At 46.2% G+C, this 25,724-nt stretch overlaps 1 protein-coding gene and 1 long non-coding RNA gene across 8 annotated transcripts in view; one reads left to right on the top strand and one right to left on the bottom strand.

Annotated features, from left to right (window-relative positions):
• Window positions 1–49: 49 nt before the first annotated feature.
• The window catches only part of KCNE2 (potassium voltage-gated channel subfamily E regulatory subunit 2), a 70,527-nt gene continuing 44,852 nt past the window's right edge, over window positions 50–25,724 (bottom strand). For 2 of the 7 annotated variants that reach the window (XM_075771355.1, XM_075771363.1), the window contains one exon: window positions 50–1,045. In XM_075771355.1, coding sequence (XP_075627470.1) covers window positions 653–1,027 — 375 coding nt within the window. In that variant the 5' untranslated portion in view covers window positions 1,028–1,045 and the 3' untranslated portion in view covers window positions 50–652. Of the gene's footprint in view, window positions 4,430–25,724 lie in introns of those variants that run through there. The other 5 variants (XM_075771371.1, XM_075771337.1, XM_075771331.1 and 2 more) reach the window with 5 other exon arrangements.
• On the top strand, window positions 2,948–6,805 carry LOC142604499 (uncharacterized). Its single transcript, XR_012838361.1, has 3 exons — window positions 2,948–3,071; window positions 4,376–4,611; window positions 6,704–6,805. It is a non-coding gene; the product is annotated as an uncharacterized LOC142604499 (long non-coding RNA).

The raw sequence follows: 25,724 nt of genomic DNA, 5'->3' as shown, positions 1-25,724 counted from the left end.
ATGAACCTCTGGAAGCTGCCCTGGACAACCAGGACATGCTCCTAGATGAGACTGCTAGTTTAGCAGCTCTTCTGCTATAGAACAGGCCTTGTCAGAAGGCCATGAGTCAATCTTTGCTGCCAATGAATAATGAAATCAAAATGGGAGCCAGATCATTAAAAAAAAGCAGTTTGGAATGAATGTGTGTAGGTATAGGTTACCTCCTGTGATTCAGATCATAACATGTTCAGTCAATAGATGGAGATTTTGATATTTTACTGTACATTTTCAACTTAAGATGGGCTTAAGTCATACAGTTTGCATCTAAATCAGCACTTTTGACCACTAATTCACAGTTATTCTGAAGTGGGAGCATCCAGATCTGCTTCTGGATTTACAAAACACTTAAAAATATCAAGTTATTAATTCTATTGGTTTTATTTTCCTGAAGAACAGAATATCAATGCAAAGCACAATCATGCATTTTTCTTGGGTGTTCCCCGAACAGCTGTGCCAAAGTCCTCATGAGAAACAGTAATGTTGATTTCCTCAGCACTCCGTTCCACATTGACCTGTCTGTTAATTTAATGAACACTTTCACAGCTATTTGTAATTCCAGTGAGTTCCCTACACGTGGCTTTGTGATTTCCTCATTGCTGGTGTTTCCAAAAAGTCAAGGTGATCCAGGGGTTTTGTCCCTTGCACCCGAGTTTTCATGGATCACACACTTGAGGTCTTCTCGATTCAGAACCTGGCTTTTATACTTCTCGCCCCAGTCCTCAACGATGTACTGATGATAGGGGTCGTTGGAGTGCTCTCGCCTCTTTGATTTCACAGTACTCACCAAGATCGCCACAATAATGAAGGAGAACATCCCGATCATCACCATCAAATAAAGGATAACATAGTCAAAGTTTTCAGCATCAACCTTGGCTTGCAGTTTATCCGCTGCTTCCGTCATGTTTTTTCTCCAGCCATTCATGTAAGTGAGAAAAGTTTCCTTGAAAATATCTTCCACCGCCCAAGTAAAGTTTCGCATTTCAGCCATCCTTGCAAGTTACAGCTACTAAAGACAACATGATACTCGTTTTAATCAAATATCTATACTAAAACAGTTACATTGGTTCATGACAATTAAATAATAACACCTGCCACTTGCTAGTGAAAATGTATGACCAATTTTAGATCAGCTGAGAATCCCCATCTCTGAGTGGTTCAGTATGTTCAGAGACCCAAGGAGGTCTTACTCTTCTCCTCAGTCAGGTCACTTTTGATCTGTGGGAAGCCAAATACCCTTTGGTGAAATCCAGTGAGTGTGGCCCCTCAGGACCTGCGTTACAGGGGTTGAGGCACACTGTCTTCCCTGCTGAGGCAGTAGCTCTCAAGAAACTCAGAGAAAAAACACTGTCCTTTTTTGCTTTTCCTATGTAAAGGGGAGGGTGTGACCGCATTGCAGCCTGCTAGCCTGCAAAAAGCAAAGATTCTGGTACAGGATTTCAGTCTGATGTTCCTGTACAACATCTGTTCTTCAGCGGTTCGGGTCAACCAAGCCCTACAACGTGTGGCAAAGCTTGCACAGAAAGTGACTCAGTGCAGTGTTCAAGCAGTGATGAGCTCACTGCAGCCTATGGTAAGAGGTGGTGAATTTTTATCACTAAGAAGAAATTGTGGTGTCTTTCGAACTTCAGTTCAGCAGTCTGCTTTCCTCTGCTTGTTGGAGTAGCCTTGTGATATCAGCGTGCACAGAACAGGCATGCACGCACACAAGGACACAGGTACACATGCATGTAGGTCTCTGCAATTATATATTCACACACATTCAGTCATAGGGGAGAAAGGTAATCTAATGAAAGTAAGCAAGCTATAAGCAAATCCAAATACAAACTGCTGTGAAACTTGTGTGTGTAAAATCTCTCTGCTTTTTCTTTGATTCAGAACAAAAAGTACTATGTTTTTTCAATAGGAAATAAAGAAATACCAGCAGAAACTTACCTTTCCTGTGCCCTTCTTTAATGAGAGTCACGATAATGCTCAGGATTTTAAAACTCCACTGGATAATATGATGATACTCTCAAAAGGAGCAGAGATACCTTAAGTAGCCTCCAGCCTGCCCAAAGCTATAAGCAATTGTCTTAAATAAGTGACTTGTACTGCACGCTTTATGTTTATATTAAATTAAATGCTAAATCTAATCTCACCTGGAAAGTCAAATATTGGCTGACAGCTTACATCAGTCATCCTGTCAGATGCTGAGTACTACTCTTTATGCTTATTACTGCGTTTTCATATATTGTAAAAGAGTGCTGCTGTGCTTTCCTTGGGGTAAACATTGATGCAGCTCGATCTTTGTTGACCCAGACAGAGGAAGACTAAAGATGAGCTCTGGAAAATGATGTTGATAATAATAATAATAATAATAATAATAATAATAATAATAATTCCTTTGACTGATATGGGCACGAGAGACTAAGCACTGAGCAGGCAGTGTGAAAGGCCTGCCAGCCTGTCAGGCTGCTTAGCGCCCACGGTTTGTCTTTCCTTTTCTTCCCCCAGGATCATGCTTGTTAGTGACCAACCCCTCCGTGAAGCCCTTGCTGTGAGAAGCAGGTCCTCATACACAGCCAGGACCAGCCTCTCTGAGCTCTGCTCTGTGTGCACCTCACTCGTGATCTGGAGCAGGGAAAGACAAAAACTTACTAAAAAAAAAAAAAAAACCAGAATTAATTAATGTTGATTTTATTTCTAGCAAATAGCACATGCTGACACCTAACTGAAAAGCTCTGAGTCACACCTTAGAAAATAGCAGCGTGCTCAGTGAAATGAGACAACTTTGGTTTTAGTCAGCAGCGGTTCCTGGCCATGATGGAGACATCGAAGGGAGGGGGATTAGGGTGGGATTGCGGTGCAAAGTGCTGCTCAAGCACATGGGCTGGGACAGGCTTTTTGTAAAAAATACTTTCATTTTACAGGTAGTCCTGCCTAAGCAATCTACAGAGAAAGCAATTTCTCAGGTAGCTCTGCTTTGAGGAAGATAAAGGAAACATGGACTACCACTGAATCAATGGCGCATGTCAGAAAAAGATACGCTTTTGGTACGCAACACTGTTAATCCCTGAGGAAGCCCTGCTAGTGCCGTGCTGCTGACATTGTCATGGTTACTGCTGTCATTTCTTCTGGATGATTTTCTGTGCATGAACACCTCCCAGCACGGGGGCGAGCTGCTGGCAGCATTTCCTCTATGATCCCCCGCTCCTCTCTGGCAGTTTCCCACATGACCTCGGCTCGACCCCTCGAAGTCGAGGTATCTGGCACGCTGCTTCTTTTTGCGTTGATGAAAGCCGTAAGGCAGAGGGACCACGGCAAAATCCAACCTCCTACATTGGGCAGCCAGAGATGCGCCCCGGTTGGTCCTGGCTAGATACAGTCAGTCGGAGCCACCGGCATGCTGTTAGCAGAGCTCCCAAATGCGGGGCTGTAAGCCTGGCTATGGAAATAAGAGAGGAGCCATAGCCCTGGAGGTTCCCAAGCAGAGCAGCTTGGGAACTGCTGCCCTGGACTGCCAGTTACCGGGTGAAAGGACTTTATCCCTCCTTCAACCAACCTCTTCTACCATCTGTTCCTGGCCAGTCCTGTTTGGCCAATACTTGCAGGCATATAGTCATGCACACATGCCGGCAGACCCACATATATAAAAGATGCATATGTTGTCAAGCAGACATGAAATTTAACTGCCAACTCTGGTCTCAGCCACACCAGAAGAGTCCTTGAATAATCCTGTTCTGCCACATGTCCCTCTGAAGGTCACATTTGCCCAAGGTTTGCTTAGTCTTTATAGCAATAAAGTGATCAAGGCAGCGTGGAACTGGTTAAAAAGAAGAAGGGGCAGCCAAATGTCTTGGGCAGGAAAGATGACTGCATTAATATTTGCTGCATTAATATTTTGCTTAATATTAGTCTCTCAAATGGAGAGCAAAATGCTTCTGATCTCAATGGACAGAGGTAGGAATGGCTGGCTGAGCCTCCTGTCTCTACCCCAAGAATGGCTAGGTCATGGCAATCAGGAAGAGTCCCTGGTGACTGGAAAAAAGCAAATGTCATGCTCATCCTTGAGAAATGCAGTGCAGACCCAGGGAGCTCAAGGATGATCAGCCACGCCTCAAACCATGTGACAAGGGACAAATCCTTCTGGAAGCCATTATCAGGCATGTGAAGAACAAAAGGTGATCGGAAACAGCCAGCATAGATTTACCAAGGGCAAACTGTGCCTGATCAAGCTGATTGCTTTCTATTGCAAGGTGGTGGGAGGACTGTTTCAGTGGATGAAAGCAGAGTAGTAGTGGTGGCTTACCTTCGCTTTAGCATGGTTTCAGCATGGTCTCTCATAATATCCTTGTAGACAGATTGGGGAGATAACAGACCAGATGTGTGGACTCCAGAACTAGCTGGACCACTGTCATGGACAAGAGAGTAAATGAGAACCCATAGCAGCTCTGGATGCTGGCCTTTATATAAGAACCAAGGAGATCAGTGCTTTTACACCCGTCTGCCAGCTTCATCGCAGCTACTGACCATTCACTGATGAGGCAGTGCTGTGGCAACATCTGCTCTGGCCTCCCAGATGTTGTGGAGCAGGTGGGTCTATCCCGTGACAGGGTATTGTCATCAGCAGGAGGTACACCACATGTAAACGTGCACAGTATTTAACAATTAGTATAAACATTACAATGGGAGCTATTTTCACATGTCACAGCCCTGTGGTCTTGAGGGCATCATTCAAGGAAAACGTTTTCTTTTTAGATGTACAGTAGGCTCAGAACTGAATGATACTCGATTGTTCATAACCTTCATGACTGATAACCCTTCAGTGACTGTTTAGTGATGTTTTCATTTGTTAACTATTTCACAAATCCCTTGTTAGTCTTACTGATGAGATGGTGAAGAAGGTAGCAGACATACTGAAGATCTTGTGACTAGACCCAGAGCTCATAGGAGGGTTTATGTGAGTTCATTAGTAATTCATTTCTCCCAACATTTTGCAATATCTACTGTAAACTCATAAAAGGATACTCATAAATAAACACAAATATGCATACACATAGCATACATAGATCAGTATCCATAGGATTGGAATGGGGTGCTCAATTTTCTGTCTTTCCTGTAGAAGATACAATTAACAGAAGATTGTTACTGATGGTGGTCTGTGTTCCCCAGACATTTCCCTTCATAGGAGCTTCCACTATACTCGGTCTTTTTTTTTTTTTTTTCAATCCTCAATCAGTTATTTCCTCGTATTCTCTACAATAAACAGACAATCTTTACACTTTATTTTAAACCACCAGCTGATATATTTATACACAGCTTTTGCCATCTTCTTTTTCTTTCCCTTTCTTTAAAGTAAGGAAGTTAACCATACATAATTAATGAATTATAGGGTTCATTACTTAGGATCATTAATTTTATAGGATCAGTTCTTAGAAACAAAAGAATATAGCTGTTAAGTGTGATTATTGGAAAGGTATGAGTATCCTCTGATATGTACCTATGTAATTTTCTTTCAATGTTTCTTCTGTTCTGGTTAAAACATGATATTGTACTATTCACTGTGCCTTTCAGACCTCAAACCTTTGTATACACAGACTTAACCCACAATCTTCTCAGCCTTTAACTACTGATATGCTATACTGCTAACTACTGATATTTAGAGTGCTGATAGCATTTAATTAGTTTCCCCACTGCTTTAAACTTTTTACCTTCTTGATAGCCCTCCTAGATTCCTTCCGGTATTTATACATTTGCTTAAAAGAACATTAGTGAAATCGACAGTTCTGTCCCTGGGTCTGGCTGCTGCCTTTCAAGTTGTTGTGTGTTAGTGGATCACCCTGTAAAACAAAAAGACCTACCATCCAAGGCCACTAGGTTTTTATAGTTTAGCTTTAACTGTGACTGCTGAAACCTTTCCTCTTAAGATTACTCAAGATTACATCCATTAATTAAGTTTGAACTGTTTCTTTATGTTGATTTTTCTTTATAATCCAATTTTTACTGCATCTGGGGACATTTTCCAGCTCCTTCTGGTTTCTCATAACAGTGTTGGTAATTAAAGATGCTGCCTCTTTATTTTTTGTTTTGCAGCTGTGCTTCTAGCTAGGTCTTTTACCTGTTTCTTGCATTCTTGCGCCGAGCCTCTGCAGTGGGTCAGCATGTGTAAGCTGCCACCTCTCCAGGAGCTTTGACTTCCACCTCTCGAACATTTAACTTTTCTGCCTCTATTTGCCATTCCTCTAAGTAAATCATCATGGTTTCATTTTCTTTCTGCATTCACCCTATGCATGATGAATGTTATTTTCTTTCCCAGGATTAGGGAGTTAGGATTTGTACCTTGTTTCCTCTCAAGGGTATGGTTTTCAGCACAACTGGGAGTTTTGATGCCTTGCTCTATACAGGTTGGGTTTTCTTTTTAAGTGAGGAAATCCTTTTGCAACTGTTTATTTCTTATTTAACTGTCCTTCCATCTTTCAGGGAGCAGTGTTTAGGGGTTTCATTCTTAGCCTATTTTCCTGAGCCTTTGTCTGCTAAATGGTAAATACATTTGGTGGTTCAACGGTTGGGGTATTCTGTTTTTCTGAGAGACCCTGAGACTTAATTGCATGTTGTACAGTTTGATCACCTATTGTAACACTTGGGGTACGTTTGCGGAAGAATTAACGCCCATCCTTTCCCATAGGATCTGGTATGGGTGCCAGCCGAGAGGAACAGCTGATCGGCTGGAAGGTTGGTTGCTATTCAGAGGGATTTTGACAGGCTGTCCCCAAAATGTTCATAGCTGGTAAAAACCTATCTCTAAATATTAGAGTAACTCCCTGTCTGAGGATCCGTCCCTCATCACATCAGAGACCCACATCAGGATGCACTGTCCTTAATACCTCGTATTAAAACAATGAAAACAGTGCAGGCAGTGGAGAGGAACACCTGGAATGCACCTTTTTGACTAAAAATATGTTTGACAAAGCAACATTTTCCAGTTGTCTCTGAAATGAGCGAAAAAGCATTCAGAAGGAAAGCAAATTTTAACCATATTTTGTTAAGCAGTACAAGCATAAGCAAGGTTGTGAGGAAGACCCTTTGTGGCTATGAGAAAAGAGTGTATCTATGCATTTGGCAGTGAGGGACTCCAGCCTAAGCAGTTTCTCAACCCTGAGTGCAAAAAAAAAACCAACCAGGCAGAAAAGTCAGGTCCCAAACTCAGTGCCGGGATTGCACTGCAACTGAGATACCGGCACCAGCCACCCTGCCAAGAAATGCACCGCTCCCCTCAGCCCAAGATGCAGGGATGGAGAAACCATGGCCAGGCGGAGACTGCAGTCACTCAGCTTTGTTGCTATGGTTTTATGTGTTGCTGTTGCAAAAGCTTTAGAGGATAAATAAGGGTGTTGCCTACACATAGCGTTTAAATGAAAAAGCAAACACTAATATTTCACCATGTCCGATGCTTAGCTTCTAGTGACTTAAGGAAATTCACTCCTCAGCCTCTTTGAGATCTCCCTTCTGAAAGCAAGATGGAAAATAAGCACCTTTCCAGACAATGACCACAGGGACAGCTTTTGCTGGGGACAGATAGCTCTGAGGGAAGCATTGTCCAGCATGCTGTAGGTAAAGGGCATCCCCACATCAGCCCTGGAGAACATGAGCTGCTGAGTGACCTCCCCTCCCAGCACGGGCAATGGTGATGGTGCCCACATGCACTGCTGGTGAACTGTGCAGCAGCAGGCAGCACTGTGCCCCTCCTGTCTCCTGACACCAGAGTAAGGCTAACGAGGGCTACCTGTTATGGCCATTAACACCTCAGTGTGTGCCTGGGCACAGGCTGATCACCTGGACATGGAAACCCCATCCTGACTGCAGCCCAGGCAGCCAAAAGGGGTCTTGAAAGGCAGATTGGTCTGTCAGCTCCCAGCCTGACCTCTTCACACCACCACAGCCTGAGGACAGCGTCCTTCTGGCTGGGAAGATAAGATGTGGCATGTATGTGTGTCCCTTGGAGAGGAAAAGAAATCTGAAGTACCCACACAGGTTCCCTCCTAAATATCGAGTGTATTTTCCCCATACTTTCAGCTGTAATTAAAATATTGCAGCCTGCAGCTAAACTGCAGCGCATCGCCTGCAGTTATCTGAAGGCAAGGTCCTGCTCAAGGCCAGTGTCATGAAAAGCAAAGTTAATGGTAATAACTGACAGCAGCAGTTTTGCTCCTAACAGAGTAAGCTGAATCTGTCCCTTGGATGGGAAGCTGCAGGTCAGTTGCTTGCTGGGTTGTAGGTAGGAACCACAAAGCTCTGCAGACATACACGCGCACCCCTCCTGCATGCACAAGCGCACTTGGTACTACCCAACATCGCTGCCCTCTGCTCCTCACCCACACTCTCCAGGCCGTTACGGAGAAATACAACCAGTAGCTCAGCCAGAGCAGTTAAAGAGTTGAAGAGAGGGTAGTAAAGAGTTGGATGGGGAGTACAAATGTCACCCAGGGCAGCACACACAGCGAGGTACTGGCTGTGCCCACCTGTCCTCTGCTTCCATAGAGTATCTCTGAAAACCACAGACCATTTGCCATCAGTGGTTTGAACTAGCACCAATGGTGATATTGAGGTACCACTGCCCCTCGTGCCAGGCCCTCTGCCCTGGGAGTCCCTGTACAGCTCTAATGCTTATACACTCGACAGCTACACTCCTTGTCCTGGAAATAAAATTGCATTGTGGTCCATCAGCCTCAAATGTTGGGGTTTTTTGTCCTGGCATTTGCACTTATAAACACTCTCTGTGTAGCTAAAGACTGACTGAAGAGGGGTGTGCCATGCACTTCAGTTAACAGGCAGAGTAAGACCTTCTGAGACATTAAGGGTAGTGACTGCTGTTCTCACATAGAAATGCTTGCCCTGTGCAGAGAGCCAGTCCAGCATGAGACATAGCTGTCATCTATACCTGCACCTCAGTGTGACTTCCAGTGATGTCCACATCTGAACATGATGACAGATGAGTGTTTCTTCCTTCTGAGTGTGTTGGCTCTTTAAGTGTCTGGGCTGGGGAAGCGAAACAGCTCTTTATATGTTCTCTCCACTTCCCCACGAGGCATCCAGAGACAGGCAAGGCAGACTCTAGGTGGTGTGAGAGGGCTGGAGGTATGTGCTTTGGCCCCAAGCTGACATGAGGTTTTGTTTGGGATCACATTGGGTAACAATTCACAGACATTGCAGCGCAGATGTACGATGGTAGCAGGCATCATGCCACACCTGCTTGCTAGCAAAAAGCCATTTCTCACAACCAGACTCCCTGCACCCTGGGGTCTCCTTAAGAGTGTGCTGCTAATGTCGAGGAGTTTCTGGGGAATGGAAAATGGGAGAGGCACCCTTGCTGAAACCACATTTTATTGCAAAGTCCTGTCCTCATAAAATGGAGGAGAGAGGAGTAGTTACAGCAACAGGCAGTGGGTTTGGCTGGAGATCGTCGCGCTGACGGAGGTCACTGATTGCAACAGCTTCTCTGGGCAGGGGCAGCTCTGATGGGGCTGAATGCCCACAGTAGCATGGGTGGCTTCAAGTCTTGTTCCTTCTCCTTTCATATCCTAACCGCTGAGGGTGGCTTGTAAGCTGGATCCAAATCCTGACTCTGAATCTTTACAAAAGCACCTTGGCCCCTTCTTTCTTCACACAGCGCACTGCTAAGCTGTGGACCTTCTTGCCACAGGACGCTGTAGATGCGAGTTGCTGGCAAGCGTTCAAAAGCGATTAGATTGATTCAGAGAAGAAAAATGTATCAAGAATGTTTGAGTAAAAAGGCATCATGCCCATCACAGCAGGCTGCTGAGGATTATTCTGGGGAAGCGTGACTACATGTTTGCCCCAGTTTTATGTTCGTTCTTAGGCTTCCAGGTTTGTCCATTCCCTTGACTGATTTCTTCACAAAACCTCCTCACCTTGTCTGGTAAAGGGAAGGGAGAGGCAGGAAAGAGGACGGTGGGAAAAGAAAAAAAAGCATGTAGGAATCAACCTGTCCAGTGGACACCAGAGAAAACAAAGGGAAGGATGTAAAGGTCGCCAGGATGCTTCCATCAAACCTCCCTCCCTTCTGGGGGCAAGGGTGCCATGACTTGATGGAGCTTCAGATGGGACAAGGTAACTAAAAAGGGGAGGGCAGGGGAGCAGCCAGAGCCTTTCTAGGAGGCTCTGCAGGGGTCAGAAGAGAGATCACAACCTGCCACCCTCAGGGTGCTTGTGTGCCAGGATGTCCTCCTTGCCACAGAAGGCTAGACGGACTTGTGGCTGACCCAGGATAGACACATCTTTATGCTGCTGTAGCCCACTGATGTTCCAGAGTGAGCTTCAGCCCCAAGTTTGAAGGCAGCAATGTAGAGTGACAGCTGAGAGGTAGATCAGGACAGAGGTGCAGGGGTACTTCGGCCAGCTTTGGTACCAGCCCTCCCATGGGCTGTCCCTCCAGCACGGCCCAGATCGTAAGCGAGCTGGTTCTGCACTCTTGGCTCAAGTGAAGTCCAGGGAAGCTGGTGGGGAATTTGGATGAATTGGAGCAAGGAGAGCCTTGAACTGGAGCTGGAGTTACTGCCAATACCCACTTTCGCAGGGCTTGATGTTGTTAGCTCACATGTCTGCAGATTTATGGACTTGTTGCTGAAAAGTGGCACGTATGAGTGAATCATCTGTGTTCATAACTCCGCAGCAAAACAAGTGGTCTGATTCACACGGGCAGGAGAGTTCAACCATTTCTCTAGGAGGGCTGCTGCGACTCCTTAGCAAGGATGCATTTAAAGACACATTTTAAAGCACTGCTGTTTAGAAGACAAAGAACTGAAGTCAGAGATTAAATTCTAGCCCCACTGGTCTCTGAAAAATTACAAGACACATTTCCTCATATTACCAAGCACTGCAGATCCTGACAGCAGATCTGTTACTCGTCCAGTGGATATATCTACACAGAAAACTTCACCTGCTCCAGAACAACAAGCCGTGCGTTAAACCAGCTTGCAGCCATGTGTGAAAGACTCTTCCTCACACTTGATCTCTCCCTTACCAGATGCATTCAGCCAGTGATCAAGACTTGCCTCCTGCATGGCCACGAGATGCTTCTGCTCAGGACAGGCCCCCTTTGAAAGTCTGGCAGGTAGCTAGCTACCACTGCTACATTTCTCAGAGGCTGTGAGAGGAAGCACTTTCAGAGCAGCATGTCTTCCCAGCAGGTACCCTTGGGAATCGGTGACTGACAGAAGCTGGGAATTAGAGTGCTTGCCAAAGAGCTGCTTGCCTCCCTCTATCCAGAGCCTAGTGCAAACCAGTCCATTTTGCACAGGAGCCAAATGTCAGTGCCTGCAAACAGCGCAGTCTCACGTTAAGCAACTTTGTGTTTAAAACTCCACCTTTGTCCGTATGCCTACATGCAAATGCATGCCTACGTACCACATACATGTTTATATATTTTAATCTCTTCCATTAGTAAAGGCTATATGAGTGCTTTACTAATGAGCCGGGGAGAAGAAATGGACTGGAGGCCCCAAGATACAGCCTGAGGCTTGCAGAGACTGAGCTTAAGCTGGAAAGTCTGATAAGGGAGCAAGTCAGGGTGCAAATCTGTGATATTTAATGCAGGAGCAGAACAGAGCTTAACTCACTGCTTCATCCACACCTGTGCAGATGCAGCCCTAAGTGCAAGCTCAGCTTTCACTGCACTTCCAGGAGTGCACCAAGGCCTCTTCTTACCCAGGTACTTGGTGGGCAAATGCTGCTGGTCTGCTGGAGCTGCCGCTGGACCTGAATCTCACACCAGAGGAAGGCTGCTAGCCCTATCTCTGCTACCTGGTAGGGCTCCGCGTTCAAAACCTTGGTGCTAGTGAGCAAGTGCGTTGCTTGAGCATAGCAACTGCCCCTCAGCCACACAAGCCCATGTGGCTCTGCCACCTGTATTGGGAAAGAAGAGATCTGAGAGGTGCTGCTCTTGTCTTGTGGCACTTGAGCAGCTTTGTTACTGGTGGGGTCCAGGCACCGGCAACCCATGTGGAGTGTCTGCACCATGTTATGCTGCACAGGTGGGAAGAGGAGGAAACCACTCAGCACAGGTCATGCCAGTATTAGCTGGTATGACCACATGGTCACTGTGGCTGGGTGCAACTTGCTGACAAGCTCAGCGTTTTGCAGAAATCTCAAGTTAGGTCTCAAGCTGCTATATATTTTGTGTTTAATGCACTCCATCGTTGCATATTTTAAAAAAAAAAAAAGTGCTGTTTATTTTTCCCAACCTGTAGACCTGGATACAACCTAGTAGAGATGCTCATTGCTCATACTTGGGACTTTTATGGAGTCCTGTGATCGGGGAACCAGTTGATACTGCTCACACAGTGACAGTGAAAGGGGAAGCAAAGGCCAGGTCAGGACATTTTCTCGAAATAGAAAACCAGAGCGAGCACCCTACACAACCTCATGCAATGGCATCTTCTGAGCCCAAACTCCACTGTCAGAGAAAGTTACATTACACTGAGATTTATTTTGGTGGAAAAAAAATCTATGTTTTACACACAACAACGCATAGAGGTCATTGAGGCCAAAATATATCCTGAGGCCGCACATAACCCTGAGAGTTCTAAAAAGTAAAGACAACTGATCGTTTCAAGCCCACTGACAAGGAAGGAAAACAAGTGTGTCAGCACATGAGTTAAGAAATAATTGCTCATTTAACCTGGTATATATTGCATAAGCACAGGCACATTTCTTATTTCCTCAGCCTTCCTTGACCTTGGGCCCATTTGCTTATATGGCCGCAATCCAGTTGCGCAAACTGGCCTTGCAGTCTGCCCGCGTTCAGCTCCCGCTTCAAGCAGAAAGCCCTCACCTCCGGAGTGGCAGACAGAGGCCATCCACACGTGCACGCCTTCCCCATGCCAGCGTCTTTCCTGCGCCTTCCCTGATACCCGGCCTTGGCGCCACGCCGCAGCTGCTGGCTCGGGGTGCGGGGCTGGTGGCATGCAGGGAGACCCGGCACCCCAGCACCAGCCTGCTCAGGATCCTGTGCTGACCCCGCTCCGAGTGGAGCTGTCTCCCCGCCATCGCCCATCTGGCCCCAGCTCTCCCAGGAAGGCGCTGGGAGCCAAGGCGAGCTCCTCGTGCTGATCCGCTGGGCCACACATCTTCACACACCCCCAGGACGGCTCCCAGGCTCAAAAAAATGTGTGATTTTTTAGACAAACGACGCACTGTGTAACTCTGTGAGTATTCCCATGGTCAAGAAGCGCAGTGAGTCTGTGGAGATGACAGCAGCCTCCTCCCAGCTTTCCGAAATCAGCTGGAATCTTCCCATTGACATTAATCTCAATTTAGGAAGGCAGCTAGGGTGCAATTAAGTACAGCCTTGTTGGAAGTGGCTCTTACGTACATTCCTAACTTTAAGCAAATGCTTAAGTGCTGTTCTGAATAAAGATGATTTCCTGAACTAGAGCCTCTGCTGGGAGCTGGAGTAGATCCAGAAGAAGGTTATTCTGGGTAAGCTGCCTGAGGGATTTCAACAGATAATTTTGTGCATCTATATAGCACCCTATCTGGAGAACAGGGAGTAATCTTTTAATTGGATTCCAACCGATTAATTACCCTCCTGGATCTGCTAATGTCCAGTGCTCTAGAAACCATATTCTGGTATCTCCTTCAGAGGCTCCAGTAAAAGCTACAGTAAAGAGCCATGGACTGTTGATTCACCCTAGATTTTGAAAACACTGTGAATGTGGTGGCCAGGAACATGTGCTGCAAGTATTGTGGCATGGCATGAACATTTATCCCACCAAGGTCATGGAAGTACATTTTGGTCCTGCTTTCTTTTAGTTCCAGGACTATAGAATGTGTGGTTCCTCAAAGTGCCTTCTTTGAGAAGGATGAGTTTAGCATTTCTGCTGCTGCTTTTCACTGGCCATTCCTGAGATGGAAGAAAGAGGAGAAATTACCATCTTCATAAAAATTCAGTCACTTTTAAAATAAATCAGATATTTCATAGTGCCCAAGAATGTCTGTGGACCTGCACAATTGGAGTACACACGACTTTTTGTGTGTATAAGTATGTTATTGTTGTGGTTCACATAAGAATATGTTCACAAAATTTCCATCTCGCGTTGGTACCTTACCCTGCTTTTGTATTGACCCACATCATGCAGAGGTCTCATCGGCTCAGTGGGATGACCACAGTCCCCATGCTGGTATCTTCTGGATGGGGATGAAGCTGCCCAGAGCGGCATGGAAGGCACCAGAGTACAGCAGTCAGTGTGCCGACTGCCGAGGGCAGGTCAGGGCTCAATACCATGAGCTCTCTAGGACAAGGGGTAGTTTCATATTCCAGTCTAACGTGTTGAATGAAACTTCTGTTTTGTGCTCTTCTGCAGGGATTGCCATACGCTTGCAGTGCAGAGATTTACTATTTACCACCACTCCTCCATCACCAGAGCTAGCTACAAGCCCAGTGTTAAATGCAGCCCTCCAGCCGAAAAGCAGCGCTGCACCTGAGCTTGGACCCTGGGACATTCAACAACACGCCAGGCCCACACAGTGGCCTGTGAACTAAGGGACTAGATGTATCAACCACCAAGGTATCTATGCTGGAGGAGAGGAGTCTTAAGACACTTGGGTGCAGTGTGACTATGCATTATCTAACTCTGTGGGGGTGATCCTGGGTCTTCATTTCAAAGTACTTACTGCTATTGTAATGGCAGAAAAAAAACCCGTACAAAGTTCCTAATGCATATTACCTATAATAGACACAATCAGATTCCAGCTAAAAGGAGTTTGGTCCCACAAACATTAAAGAGAATAGTCTGGAATCAAATGGGTGTTTGTCTGTTTGTCTCCTCCTCATCTGCCCCAGATGCTTTCAGAGCCGATGAACTTCAGCTTGCTGTTCTTGGGGAGCTGGGAATCAGTAGATCAGGGTAGACTGCTTGTCTAGTCTTGGGTGTATGTGTGTCTGCTGAAATTAGCCTGAAAGATATCCCAAGTAAGTAAACATCACTAATATCGCTTTTTCCTATCACTGAAGCTTTTCAGCCTGGAATTACATCTGCTAAACAAGGACCTTCTATGGGATATTTTTTAAAAGGGAAGTTGTCCATTTACTCAAAGGTGCTTTAAAGAAAAGCAGCATTGGAGGTAAGAGAAGAGCAGAGAGAAAGGCATACATAGGACCTATCTAAAATATGGAATCCATACAACGTAATGGACAATGTTTTGCCTCGTAAAGTATCTTTTACAGTAACGATGCAAGAAGCTGTATCTTTCAATGGCAATGAAAGAAAACAATTCTCAGGCAGAAGCACCATCTGCTGGTGGACACCAATTCTGTTACTTCGCTTAGAAAGTCTACAGTGAAACTAGCTTAAGCAACTGCCTCAGAGACTGTCAGAGGTGCTTAAGAGGCATCTTTGAGGCCTTAATCCACATCCTAAATGTGATATTTACTCATTTTTCACACCAAATCCCTCATGGCACTCTGTTACTCCAGCCCCTAGCTAAGTAGTTTCACAAGCAGATATTTGCTTTGACAGAAGCAAAAGGTTCCTTACGTTTAGAAAAGGATCAGGCTTTCAGCCTCCTCTCACTAAAGTCAATACACGAACTTTCACCGCCTCCCAAGTATCACAAGTGTTTCTTCAGTGACAGCAGGAGATGCTTTTCAGCACTGGGCTACAAAGGCTGTGTGTCTCCATTTTGTCGAGGTCTTGGCTTTCAGCAAATGGAGATTTCTCTCTCCTCAGAAACATGCATTAAGGGCAATGTATCCTGCAAGCTTTCAAGAAAAGCTTAAGATACGGGACTGCGAGGGTGACTACATTTCACCCAGTGGATATGCTGAATGATTAAAAATTTCCTTGGGTTTCAATCTGAAGGGAAGGTAAAAAATCCCGTGCTATATATTATCCAGGAAATGGTTAATGAGCTTACAAATACACTATGTTGAGTAAGTTTCCTATGTTTCTTCATTAAAACTTTACTCCAGTGACATAATTCAGGAGCTTTGCTTGACAAGGATACAAAGCTGACCTTTCTGACCTCAGTTCCCTCAACCCAAGCAGGGTTCAAAACATGAATCCAGACATGGATTCAAATGCTGCAGACCATTCATACATCTGTATATCTGTATAAGAAGCTGAACTTCAACTATGCATATTCTTCCATGTTAATACATTTACGTTTGACCTGAGACCTCGGTGCTGTGTCACGAGCTCACCTCTGATCCCAGCCTGCAGTGAAAAACGGAGACGTTCCTTATAGCAAACTGATCCTCCTCCAGAAGGACTCCAAACATTCAAAATCCAAATGTAATAATGTGTATGGGTTGGCTGAAGAAAAAGAGGCTTGAATTGGAGGGGTCCCTGTCTCTGGGGTTTGATTTTGCCAGCCCAAACTCAGAATTATCATAATCTGCATACTTAAAATAAAAACACAATTTCTATAGCTCAGGGCTCACGTAGAGTAATTTCATCTTCTCAGAAGAGAAGTCTCAAACCTCTCATCAAAGACAGACTTACTCTTGAAACTGATCTGTAAAACTTACTTAAGTTTTTCTGCTTTCTCTATTCAGATTTTACTTTTGATAAGTATTCCCCTCATTGCTGAGAATTACCATAAAGCTAATAAACCAGTGAAGTGCTCAAGAATGGGTTGAAAAGTGATGTGTCAGTTGTGTACGCACTTATCAGAGGGACCAAACCTGTGGGGAGAAGATTGCTCACATTTCTTATTTCAAAGGCTCCATATCAGCCTGCATTTGACACACAGCACAAAGCCAGTTTTTTGACCTACAACTCTGGCTAAACATCATGATAAGTGAAAAGGAACCTGATTAGATATAAAAATATCTGGGTCACTTTTGCCAGTGGAGCAAAAGTGGATTTAATTCCTTCCAGAGACATATTTTCCAATAAATCAGGACAATGGGATGTCCCTTGCTTTTTCTCTTGGAGCACATGGGACACCACTGAGGATGCATGTCCCACCAGCTCCAGCTGGCATCATTGCTCTAAATGCTATTTCCTATTTGACGATCCAACTGAGGTCTTATTAAAGAAGTGAAATGTTTATCTTTCCCTTCAGATATCAGTCCCGTAACTGAAGTCTGGGTCAGCACTCTATGGTGACCCACCATGGGTTCCTCCTGTTTTTTTATGTATGCAGCTGAAAACTATGAGACAAACAGGCAGGCCATGAAGAAATGGCCAAATAGGATGAAGTGATGCTCTAACCCATTCAGTTACTGGCAGTTTGCTTATTTGGCTTGTATGATAGATACACTTCTGTCTGGAAGTCTCAAAGGTGCTTTAACCACACCAGCTCAGTCTTATAGTGACCGCTATTTTTGCTGGCATCTTTTGACAACCTTAGTGTATTTTAAAGCTTACATGTTTTTAGAAGATATTTGCTGAAAACACAGATACAGTTTTGCTCGTGTAACTCTCAACAATCTGGAAGCTTCCAGACGCGCTGCGTGTGGTGTGAGATTTTCTTTAACAAGTTGGAACTTTGAAGGAAGCCTTATCTTGCCAGGCAGGAACAGCATGAACCGTACCCTGCAGCATCCCGCAGCTGATAGGAGTCTAAGAAAGGGTAAGAACATTGTTTCTGAAGGACACAGACGCATATTGCCCAGAGATAGAGCCTGGCTGCTGGCACGGAGCCGTCTCTAGGTATGCCATCCCAGGAGGTCTGTGTTTGCAGGACTGCATGCAGTGCTCCGTCCTAGTATCCGTGGGCCTTTTTCCGGTAACAGGACCACCATGGACTTGAGCAGTTGAAATGAAAACATTGATTTTTATGACTCTCTTTCAGGAGAGCAACTGAAAGCATAGACCTTCAAGGATACTGAAGCGTGTAATACCTGTTGAAATCAGTGGGAGCTAGGAACCAAAATAGCTTTGAGAAACTGAGTGGTTTGTCCAGTCACTGAATGACTCTGTGATGGTACAAGAGGCTGAATCTGGGTCTTCTGAGCTGTGGCTGTCTCTGCTGACCCACTGACTCCTGATACCTCTGATATAAAGACTGATTTATGAACCCCATCCTGCACAGATCAGGCATCAAAATTCTCATTCTTATACAAATCCCTACATTACACCTAACATTCATGCTACCTGCATGATGGAAGTCTGCTTGAGAGTCCCCACAAATCTGACAGTGTCCTAGAACTGCACTTGTTCTTTTAAACAAGGATCCCTATTATTAATTCATAGATGAGCAGTATTTTTAATTGGACATTAATATCACATCATAGGTGGCTGAAGCTCACATAATGAGATGAGTAAGGACCAAAGGCTCATCTGAACAGTCCTGCACTTTGTGGAACTGCAGATCAGATACCGTGTCAGGAATCATTAATAATGGATTGAAACCAACTATCCTGTTTAACAGGAGGAATTCAGGAGCTCAGAGCCATCTTTGGAATAGAACCTGGCTTTTCCTAGGTTAACCAGAACCCCAGAACAACATTCCTGGTAAATTTTATGGCATCTTCAACTCTAATCAGGGAAGCAAATGAAATGCGTGTGCAGGACTGAGATCAAGATTCACAGCCTGCACAGCATCACAGTGAGAACTAGGCAGGAAACAGTAATCCCCTTATGAAATGTAGTCACCTTCCACCCCGGACTAAAACTCAAACTTCTCATCTTCCTTTTGGAAAGGGAATGGAGTCTCAGGCAGGTGGGTGGGGGGGAGGAGGAGGAAGCCCAGGGGCAGTCTGCATGGTTCCACAGCATTGTGAGATGGGTCTGTCAAACCCTTGTCCAAACCTAAAACTTTTGACAAGACGGTGAACTCCTTGTTTTGTTGCTGTTTCTTCAGCCAGCTGTCATGGTGATGGATCCAGTCCACAGAGAGGGTGCTAACGAAGTGCTGCTGTTGTATTCTGGAGAGCACTGCACGCTCCAGCACAGCACTCTCCCTCTGCCCCTACCGCTGGTTTGACAGGAACACCTGGGTGTGCATATGAACAAGTTCAGAGACAGACTAATCCAGAGGTTAGCCCATGGACATCAAAACCATGTCCCTCCTCAGGGCTTGCTCTAATTCAGAAATCAGGATAGCAGCACCTGTAGCAGATGAGCACACATCTGAGCTTGGCCCATTTGAGTTAACGAATAATTACTTGCTGACACAGTAACACATGAGCATCCCTCCAGCTAGGTGATAAACCATAGGCAACAAGGAATCAGTTGTCGAACTTCAGTTTTGATGTATGTATTATCTATCAATGAGTGATCTATTGAAGATGCGGCCTGAATCTGGGAGTCCAATGGACTGAAGAAGTTCCCCTGGAAGGGCAACTGCAGCTGCACAAGCCTGCTGGGAACACTGCAGTATATGGAGGGGAGCAGCTTGTGTGGGAATGACTTTCCCAGTTAGGTTAATGCTCACAGAGATGCTTACACATATGGGATTGCTCTGGACGCAAATGCTGAGCCTAGGCTGGTATCATTTACAGACAGAGGCAGGCAGAAGGTGGCATGATTTACGCTGAGACGGACTTAGCCTTTCCTCTGAATCCAGCTGAGCAGATCGAGGGTGCAGTTACCAGGATTCAAAGTGCAGAAAACTGAATCAATATTTTTCCTCTTCACAAGCTGGTCAGCGTCGGAGCTTGGCCACCCAAAAGGCTGGCGGCAAGGGTCACGTAACCCTATGAGTTGGCACTTTGATTTACTCGCCCACAGTGACACGCAGATTGGTCTTCACTCTTCCTCTCTGCCTACATCCAGCTAAGGAGAAAGCAAGCCAAAAGCTCAGCTCATCCACGCTGGGTGCCGTTTTCGGAAGCGACCACACCGTGTCCCCACAGAGCTGTACTTCCATCCCTCCACCTACCAGCAGAAGTGCATCCAAATGGTAGCTCATCTGCATGCCCATAAATATACCCCCCTCCAGCGCTGCTCTAACTCCTACTTACATGGTTAGAGCTGGCAGGAAAATGATTCTGACCTTCAATTGCGACCAGTCCACTCAGTTCAGGCCTGGTGAGGCAAGTACAGAGAGTCATAAAAAAAACCCCCACCCAACAAAAATCCCCAACAACATGTAAAGGTCAAAATTCAAGGTCTGCTGCTCATTACTAAGAAATAACACCAGAAACCTTCCTTGTTTGCATAATACATTTCGTGCTGAGACCTGAAACGTCCTGAAAATAAAGGTAAGCACTGCTAGCCCCATTTCACAGATGGGCAAGCCGGTTGCCAAGCGCACGCAGAGGCGTGCGGCAGACCTGAACCCAATTAGGCTCCTGTCTGTTCAGCCTCACCCCGCTGGACCACACTCCCAAACTTGTGCGATTAGGTGACAATGTGGGGTTTTGTTTCCCTCTGCTCTTAAACGTAATGCCTCCCTGGCTGAGGGATGGAGGTGAGGCGGCTCCCACCTTGCCACAAGCCGTGCTGCTGTGCCCTGTCCAGCTGTCTCTGCAGGGTGGGAGCAAGCTGCCTCCCTCACCTGCCTGGGTGCACATGCCTGTGAGCACCCGAGCACGTACAGAATCAGAGGTTTCAGAAGCACCCAGCCCACTACAGCAACCTTTAGGACACCTCCATATCTGTGTGATCGGTTGTGCGCGTGGCGACAGCACTTCTGGAAGGCCAGAGTTTGCAAACGTGTATCTGGAAGGGCAGAGCGATGTGGGCCATGACACCTTACCCCCATCCCTTGTCCCTTCAAACACAGCATATCTCTTCAAATGCTGGGCACTGCAGGTAGGACATGGAGTCCTACCATCTACATGTCCGCAGCCAGGCGTGCCAACCATCTGACACCCAAGGGTGGGACCTCTGGGCCCACATAGTCCTCCCTAAATAGGGAGGAAGGGTTGAGGGGAATGGGGGAAAGAAATACATGCAGGACTATGATTTCACAGAGGGAAGCTCCAGTGGCCATGGGATACACAGAGATCCCGGGCCAGACCAGCTGCTTAGGGAAATGCAATATGGAGGGCTGTGCCAGGAAAAGGGGAAAGAGTTAAAGGACACCTTCAAGACCTAGAGCAGGAGCAACCACTTGAGATGGGGAAAGATACTTCTGCCTCAAGTATGAAGACTTTCAGGAAGCCCACAGACAGGAAAGCCCTTGGATAAAAGAAAGATAACCCCTCACCTGCCAGCAGGTTGCAGCAGATTTGAAGGAAAACTCACAGGTCTCATCAGAGAGGATGGCAGTGACGTGTCACCACATCCATGTGACAGTGGGCCTCATCTTGCTGTGGATGCACCACCAGCCTGGCAGTGATAGTCACTCTTTGGCTAGGATCATTGCTTCCTGGCAGCAAACTGTCTGCCCCTAGGGCCAGACCACCAGCTCAGCTAGGCACCCATGCCATGCCTCCACCTTCCAAGGTCACACCACCAGCCCTTCCATCAGTCAGTCCATTTAGCATCAAGGACTCTTCTGCCAAGGAGTCACCAGATGACACTACCAGTTTTGGTGCTCCAGAATAACTTGCTGGGAACTCCACTATTCCCCAGGACGACCCCCAAAAATATGTCCTAAGCAGCAAAAGAAGGGAACCAGTGAGTCTGGTTTTGAGCAACATAATTTTATATTGATGGATCATGGTGGAGGACCCCAAGAAAGAGCCATGGGACACAGCTCTGCATCCCTAGCTGCACAAGTGGAAAGCCAAAGGATGGGCTCCTGGGATCAGATCCAAACACAAATGTTCACTCCTTCCTTTACCACATAGGCTTAAAGTCATAGCAATACATGGACTCCTGCCCTGCACGTGCCATCCTAGTGGAAAAGACTGTCTTACTCAGGAAAATCATAGCTGCCCTAGCCTCCTTCACCATGTGCAGGCATTTTGTCTCACACAGTTTTACCATCGATGGCGCAGTCTGCTCGCTATGGGTAGTACATGTTCATCCAGGCCTGAATTGTGGAGAAACCCAGCATCCTACCCTCCCCAGCAGACCAGCAGGCAAAAGCTTGACCACCAGAAGGTCCGCAACTGCGTTAAGGGAGGTCATGGAGTAAATTAGGTGGAGCGAGCGGTCTGGAGGTCAAGTGGTACCTCATGCAGCAACAATGACCATACAGAGCTGGAGAACAGATATCACAGGAAATGCCTGCCAGAAGCTGAATAGCAGCACTGAAATTCCTCCCTGTAGAAGGCAAGGAGTGGGCTCTAGCTACCAAATCCAATGGGATTTTTTCTTTCAGGTCACCCCACTCCTCCACAGATCAGCCTATTTCTGCTTTGATTATGTCAGTCCAATAGCATGCTCCTTGAAAGCCCATGGCTCCAGGAAGTCAGCCAGGCAAAGTGGTAGGAGGCTGAACCCTATGTCCTCAACATCAAAGCTGAGCCCTTAAACCAGAGGCAGTCAGGCCATCAGGGTCAGGGATCTCCTTGAAATGGGGCCAGCAGGGTAACTGAGGACCATGGGGCTCTGTTTCAGCTCTATTTTTTTCTCAGTCCTCTTGATTTTTATCATCTTTAGGGGGGGATGCCTCCTGTACCCTCTTTTACAGGCTCTGATACCACAGACTTTAGAAGTGGAAGAGCGAATAGCCCTTAGGCCGGAGTCACTGCCATAAACAGCTGACAGAGGGATCTGAGCTCTGACTTACAACTTGTTTAAGAAAAAAGGCCAGGACAGCATGTGGCTTGTGATAATGCTCCCAGCCTTTCTCCCAGTGTGGTGACCCATCTCTTCTGGGTACAGTGAATATGAATGGCCTCCAGGATTGCACATTGCCCCAGCGATCAGTGAGGAACTTTCTTCCCTGCATGGTGCCCCATGTGAGCTGCCTTGGCCCCTTCCCTTCTGGTTAAGCAAGACCTGCGTGGTGTGTGTGATGTGGGGGGATCTCTATGGCAAGCCTGTCACTGCTGTCGGTCCTCTCTGCACTTTGTCCCTCCCCATACCAAGCCTGGACTACTATGCTTGCAGCTGGAGTTTCTCACCACTATGAGCTGGTCCTCAGCATAAGGGGAGGTGTAGTGGGGAGAGGGCTGACCAGTCTGCATATCTTCCCTGGGGTTGTGCTCCCAGACGTGTGATATAATTTCAGCTGGCTTTCAGGAATGACTTCTCATCAGAAGCTTCTCTGTGTGAGGCCGATGCAGATTGCTGGCCCTTGACCACAGGAAAAGGCTTTACACTTGTCAACCAGAAAGTATTTTTACAACACTTGCCTTCCTCTGGACTCGTTGACCTATAGGCGCGTCCTTACCTCTGTCCCTGGTGTCTCACCCCATGGACAAAGCATCCCCACCATGTCCCATCCCTGTCTCCAACTGAGCAGGACCAGCTGCTCACCCCTGGGGCAAGCTGGTGAGGAAGGTGCCCCAAGTTTGCACTCAGCTGATCTCCCAGGCAGCTCTCAGGCACCCAAAGACACATTTGGCAGGAGCTCAGGATGTGACTGAACTCCCCATGGTCATTTAGGTGGAGGCTACAGAGGGTCACACAGCACTGATAAAGATGAAAGTGGAGATAATTACATCATGGAGACTGATATCTCGTGTCAACAGTCTAGAGAGTAAACACTTGGCACGGGTGGCGGGCAGAGGGCTTCCAGGAAGCACAGGCACAACACGCACAGTCGGCACTTCTGATCAGGGTGCGTGAGGGCCACCTGCAGTGATCAGAGAGGCCCAGGTACAACCAAACCTTTTGTGATTGCCGTATTTGGGGGACACCACGGGGCAACGCACATCTTGCCTATGAGCTCAAAAAGTGGGAGATGCTTTGCCGTGTCCTGGACAGTGGGAACAGAAGGGTAATCCATCCAGTATATGGCCCTGCTGACCTCCACAGTGACAGTGGCACGGTGCAGTGACCTGCTGCGCCACACGGATGTGGCAGCATCACTCTCCTTACCGAGCTGCATGGCAAAATCAGACAGCAGGCCTGCTCTGCAGTGTGGTCATGGGATCACAGGGCAATTCAAGTTGGAGGTGACCTCAGGAGGTAATCTAGTCTAGCCTCACACTCGAGCACAGTCAGCTAAAAAGGTGTGCCTGGGGAAGGTAAATTGAGACCGAGGGTAACTATTAAAGAGGGCTTGACAGAAATGCTGTGGGGATTTGTGGAAGAAATGCCATACACTGTGGATTTCCATAGAGGGAGACAGATAGGGTGCTCTAGTCCTTCAGCAGAGCACCTCAGAGAGCAATGCAGATGCAGCCAGGAATACCTACATTTGTTCATTCACGGGTTCTGCTCTGGAATTACTGCTGGAATGACTTACCCTTACTGAAAGCATGTGGCTTCATGGCTGCAGGACCACTCTCCTCTCCAATCTCACCAAGCGCATGCCTAGTGTCAAGCCTCCTACCAGGGCTCCTAGCTACGACTTCTTAGCACTTCCGCTGCTGCTGGAAGCTACTAATTTCTGACTAATTGCTTATGACTGTTCATTAATGCAGGTGACCTACAAGTGTCCTCTCAGCAGTAGAAGCATGATACTTAATTTTAAAGCTTTAAACATTCTCCACGCATGTCTGCCACCCCAAAATCATGAAAAAAAACCCTGCACCTTTATCTCACCTACAACTTGTAATCACTCTTGGTCCTGAGCAAGCCTAGCTTCCTCCACCTCCCGTGTGGTGTCCGCCAGTGAGATCTCTGTGACTGCAGCCTGCACTTTCACCAACGATGGTGATCTTCCTGGCTTTTTTGACTTGCACATTGTGTGGACGTAGCCTCTATACAGCTCATAGCTCAGGAGTTATTTCTTAAGGGTTCCTGATATGTCAGCTAATAAGTTGCTTTTGTGGAACTATTGTATTTCTTTCCTTCTGTTATTTTCTTAATGGCTTGGCTATTAAACTAAGACAACTTCTTCATGTCGGTAATAATCCAATAACCAGATGTAGTCACACAATAATTATCTCTATAGGAGACTTCAGTAGGATTCATAAGCTACTACAGGCCAGCTCCAAGCCCTTCACACAGATCAAGTAGATGTTTTAAGCAGGAAAAAGAAAAGTAATAACAGAATAAAGATACCAACTCTTTTAATAGCACTCAGTTCTTCTTGTTTAACTGGACAAACAACTCCCTTTTACACACAAACTTCTTATACACATTTCAAGAGACTGAGTTAACATATTAGAAATTTAACTTCAGCATTTTCGGACCCTTGGGGACAGGGCTGTTAATACAGCTCCTAATTTTGTGCTGACATGGGATAAAAGGGACAGAAATTAGTTGCTAGCAGTTGGGGTGACTGGTCATTTGTGCTGTGATCCTGCAGGCTGTTGAACATGAATAGCGCCCTAAGACACCAGGAGACATAGAGATGGGTTCAGAAAGCAGGGTAACATATGATTGGGCTTTCCACTGATTGTGCCTGTCAAATTTCAACCCTCAGCAGATTTGCTGTCACCCTTCTTAGAAATGTGGTTAGACATTTTTCTTCCCAAGCTGGAAAATATGTGGAGTTTTTTTCCACTCTCCCATAATGTAAAAGTCTTTGCTAAAACTTCCACTCACACACGCGAATTTAACCTCCAGGCAAATGCCAACCATGGAAAACTCCATCTCCAAAGGTGAGTGTTTTGGAAAGTTAGGAGAGTGTGAAATATAGGGGCCATAATGGAAACTATTCCTGCAATAGTAGGCAAATGATTGTATTACCATATTGGTTTCCTTCTCCACAGTGTTTTGTGTTTCAAGCCAACCCTGTAACGCACAGTGCACTGAAGACAAACAAAGCCAATAATGAACTGACCA

Source organism: Balearica regulorum, chromosome 1, assembly GCF_011004875.1.
Source record: "Balearica regulorum gibbericeps isolate bBalReg1 chromosome 1, bBalReg1.pri, whole genome shotgun sequence".
Classification (NCBI taxonomy): domain Eukaryota; kingdom Metazoa; phylum Chordata; class Aves; order Gruiformes; family Gruidae; genus Balearica; species Balearica regulorum.
The sequence above is the reverse complement of the archived record's forward strand: the minus strand, read 5'-3'. Positions and strand labels throughout refer to the sequence as shown.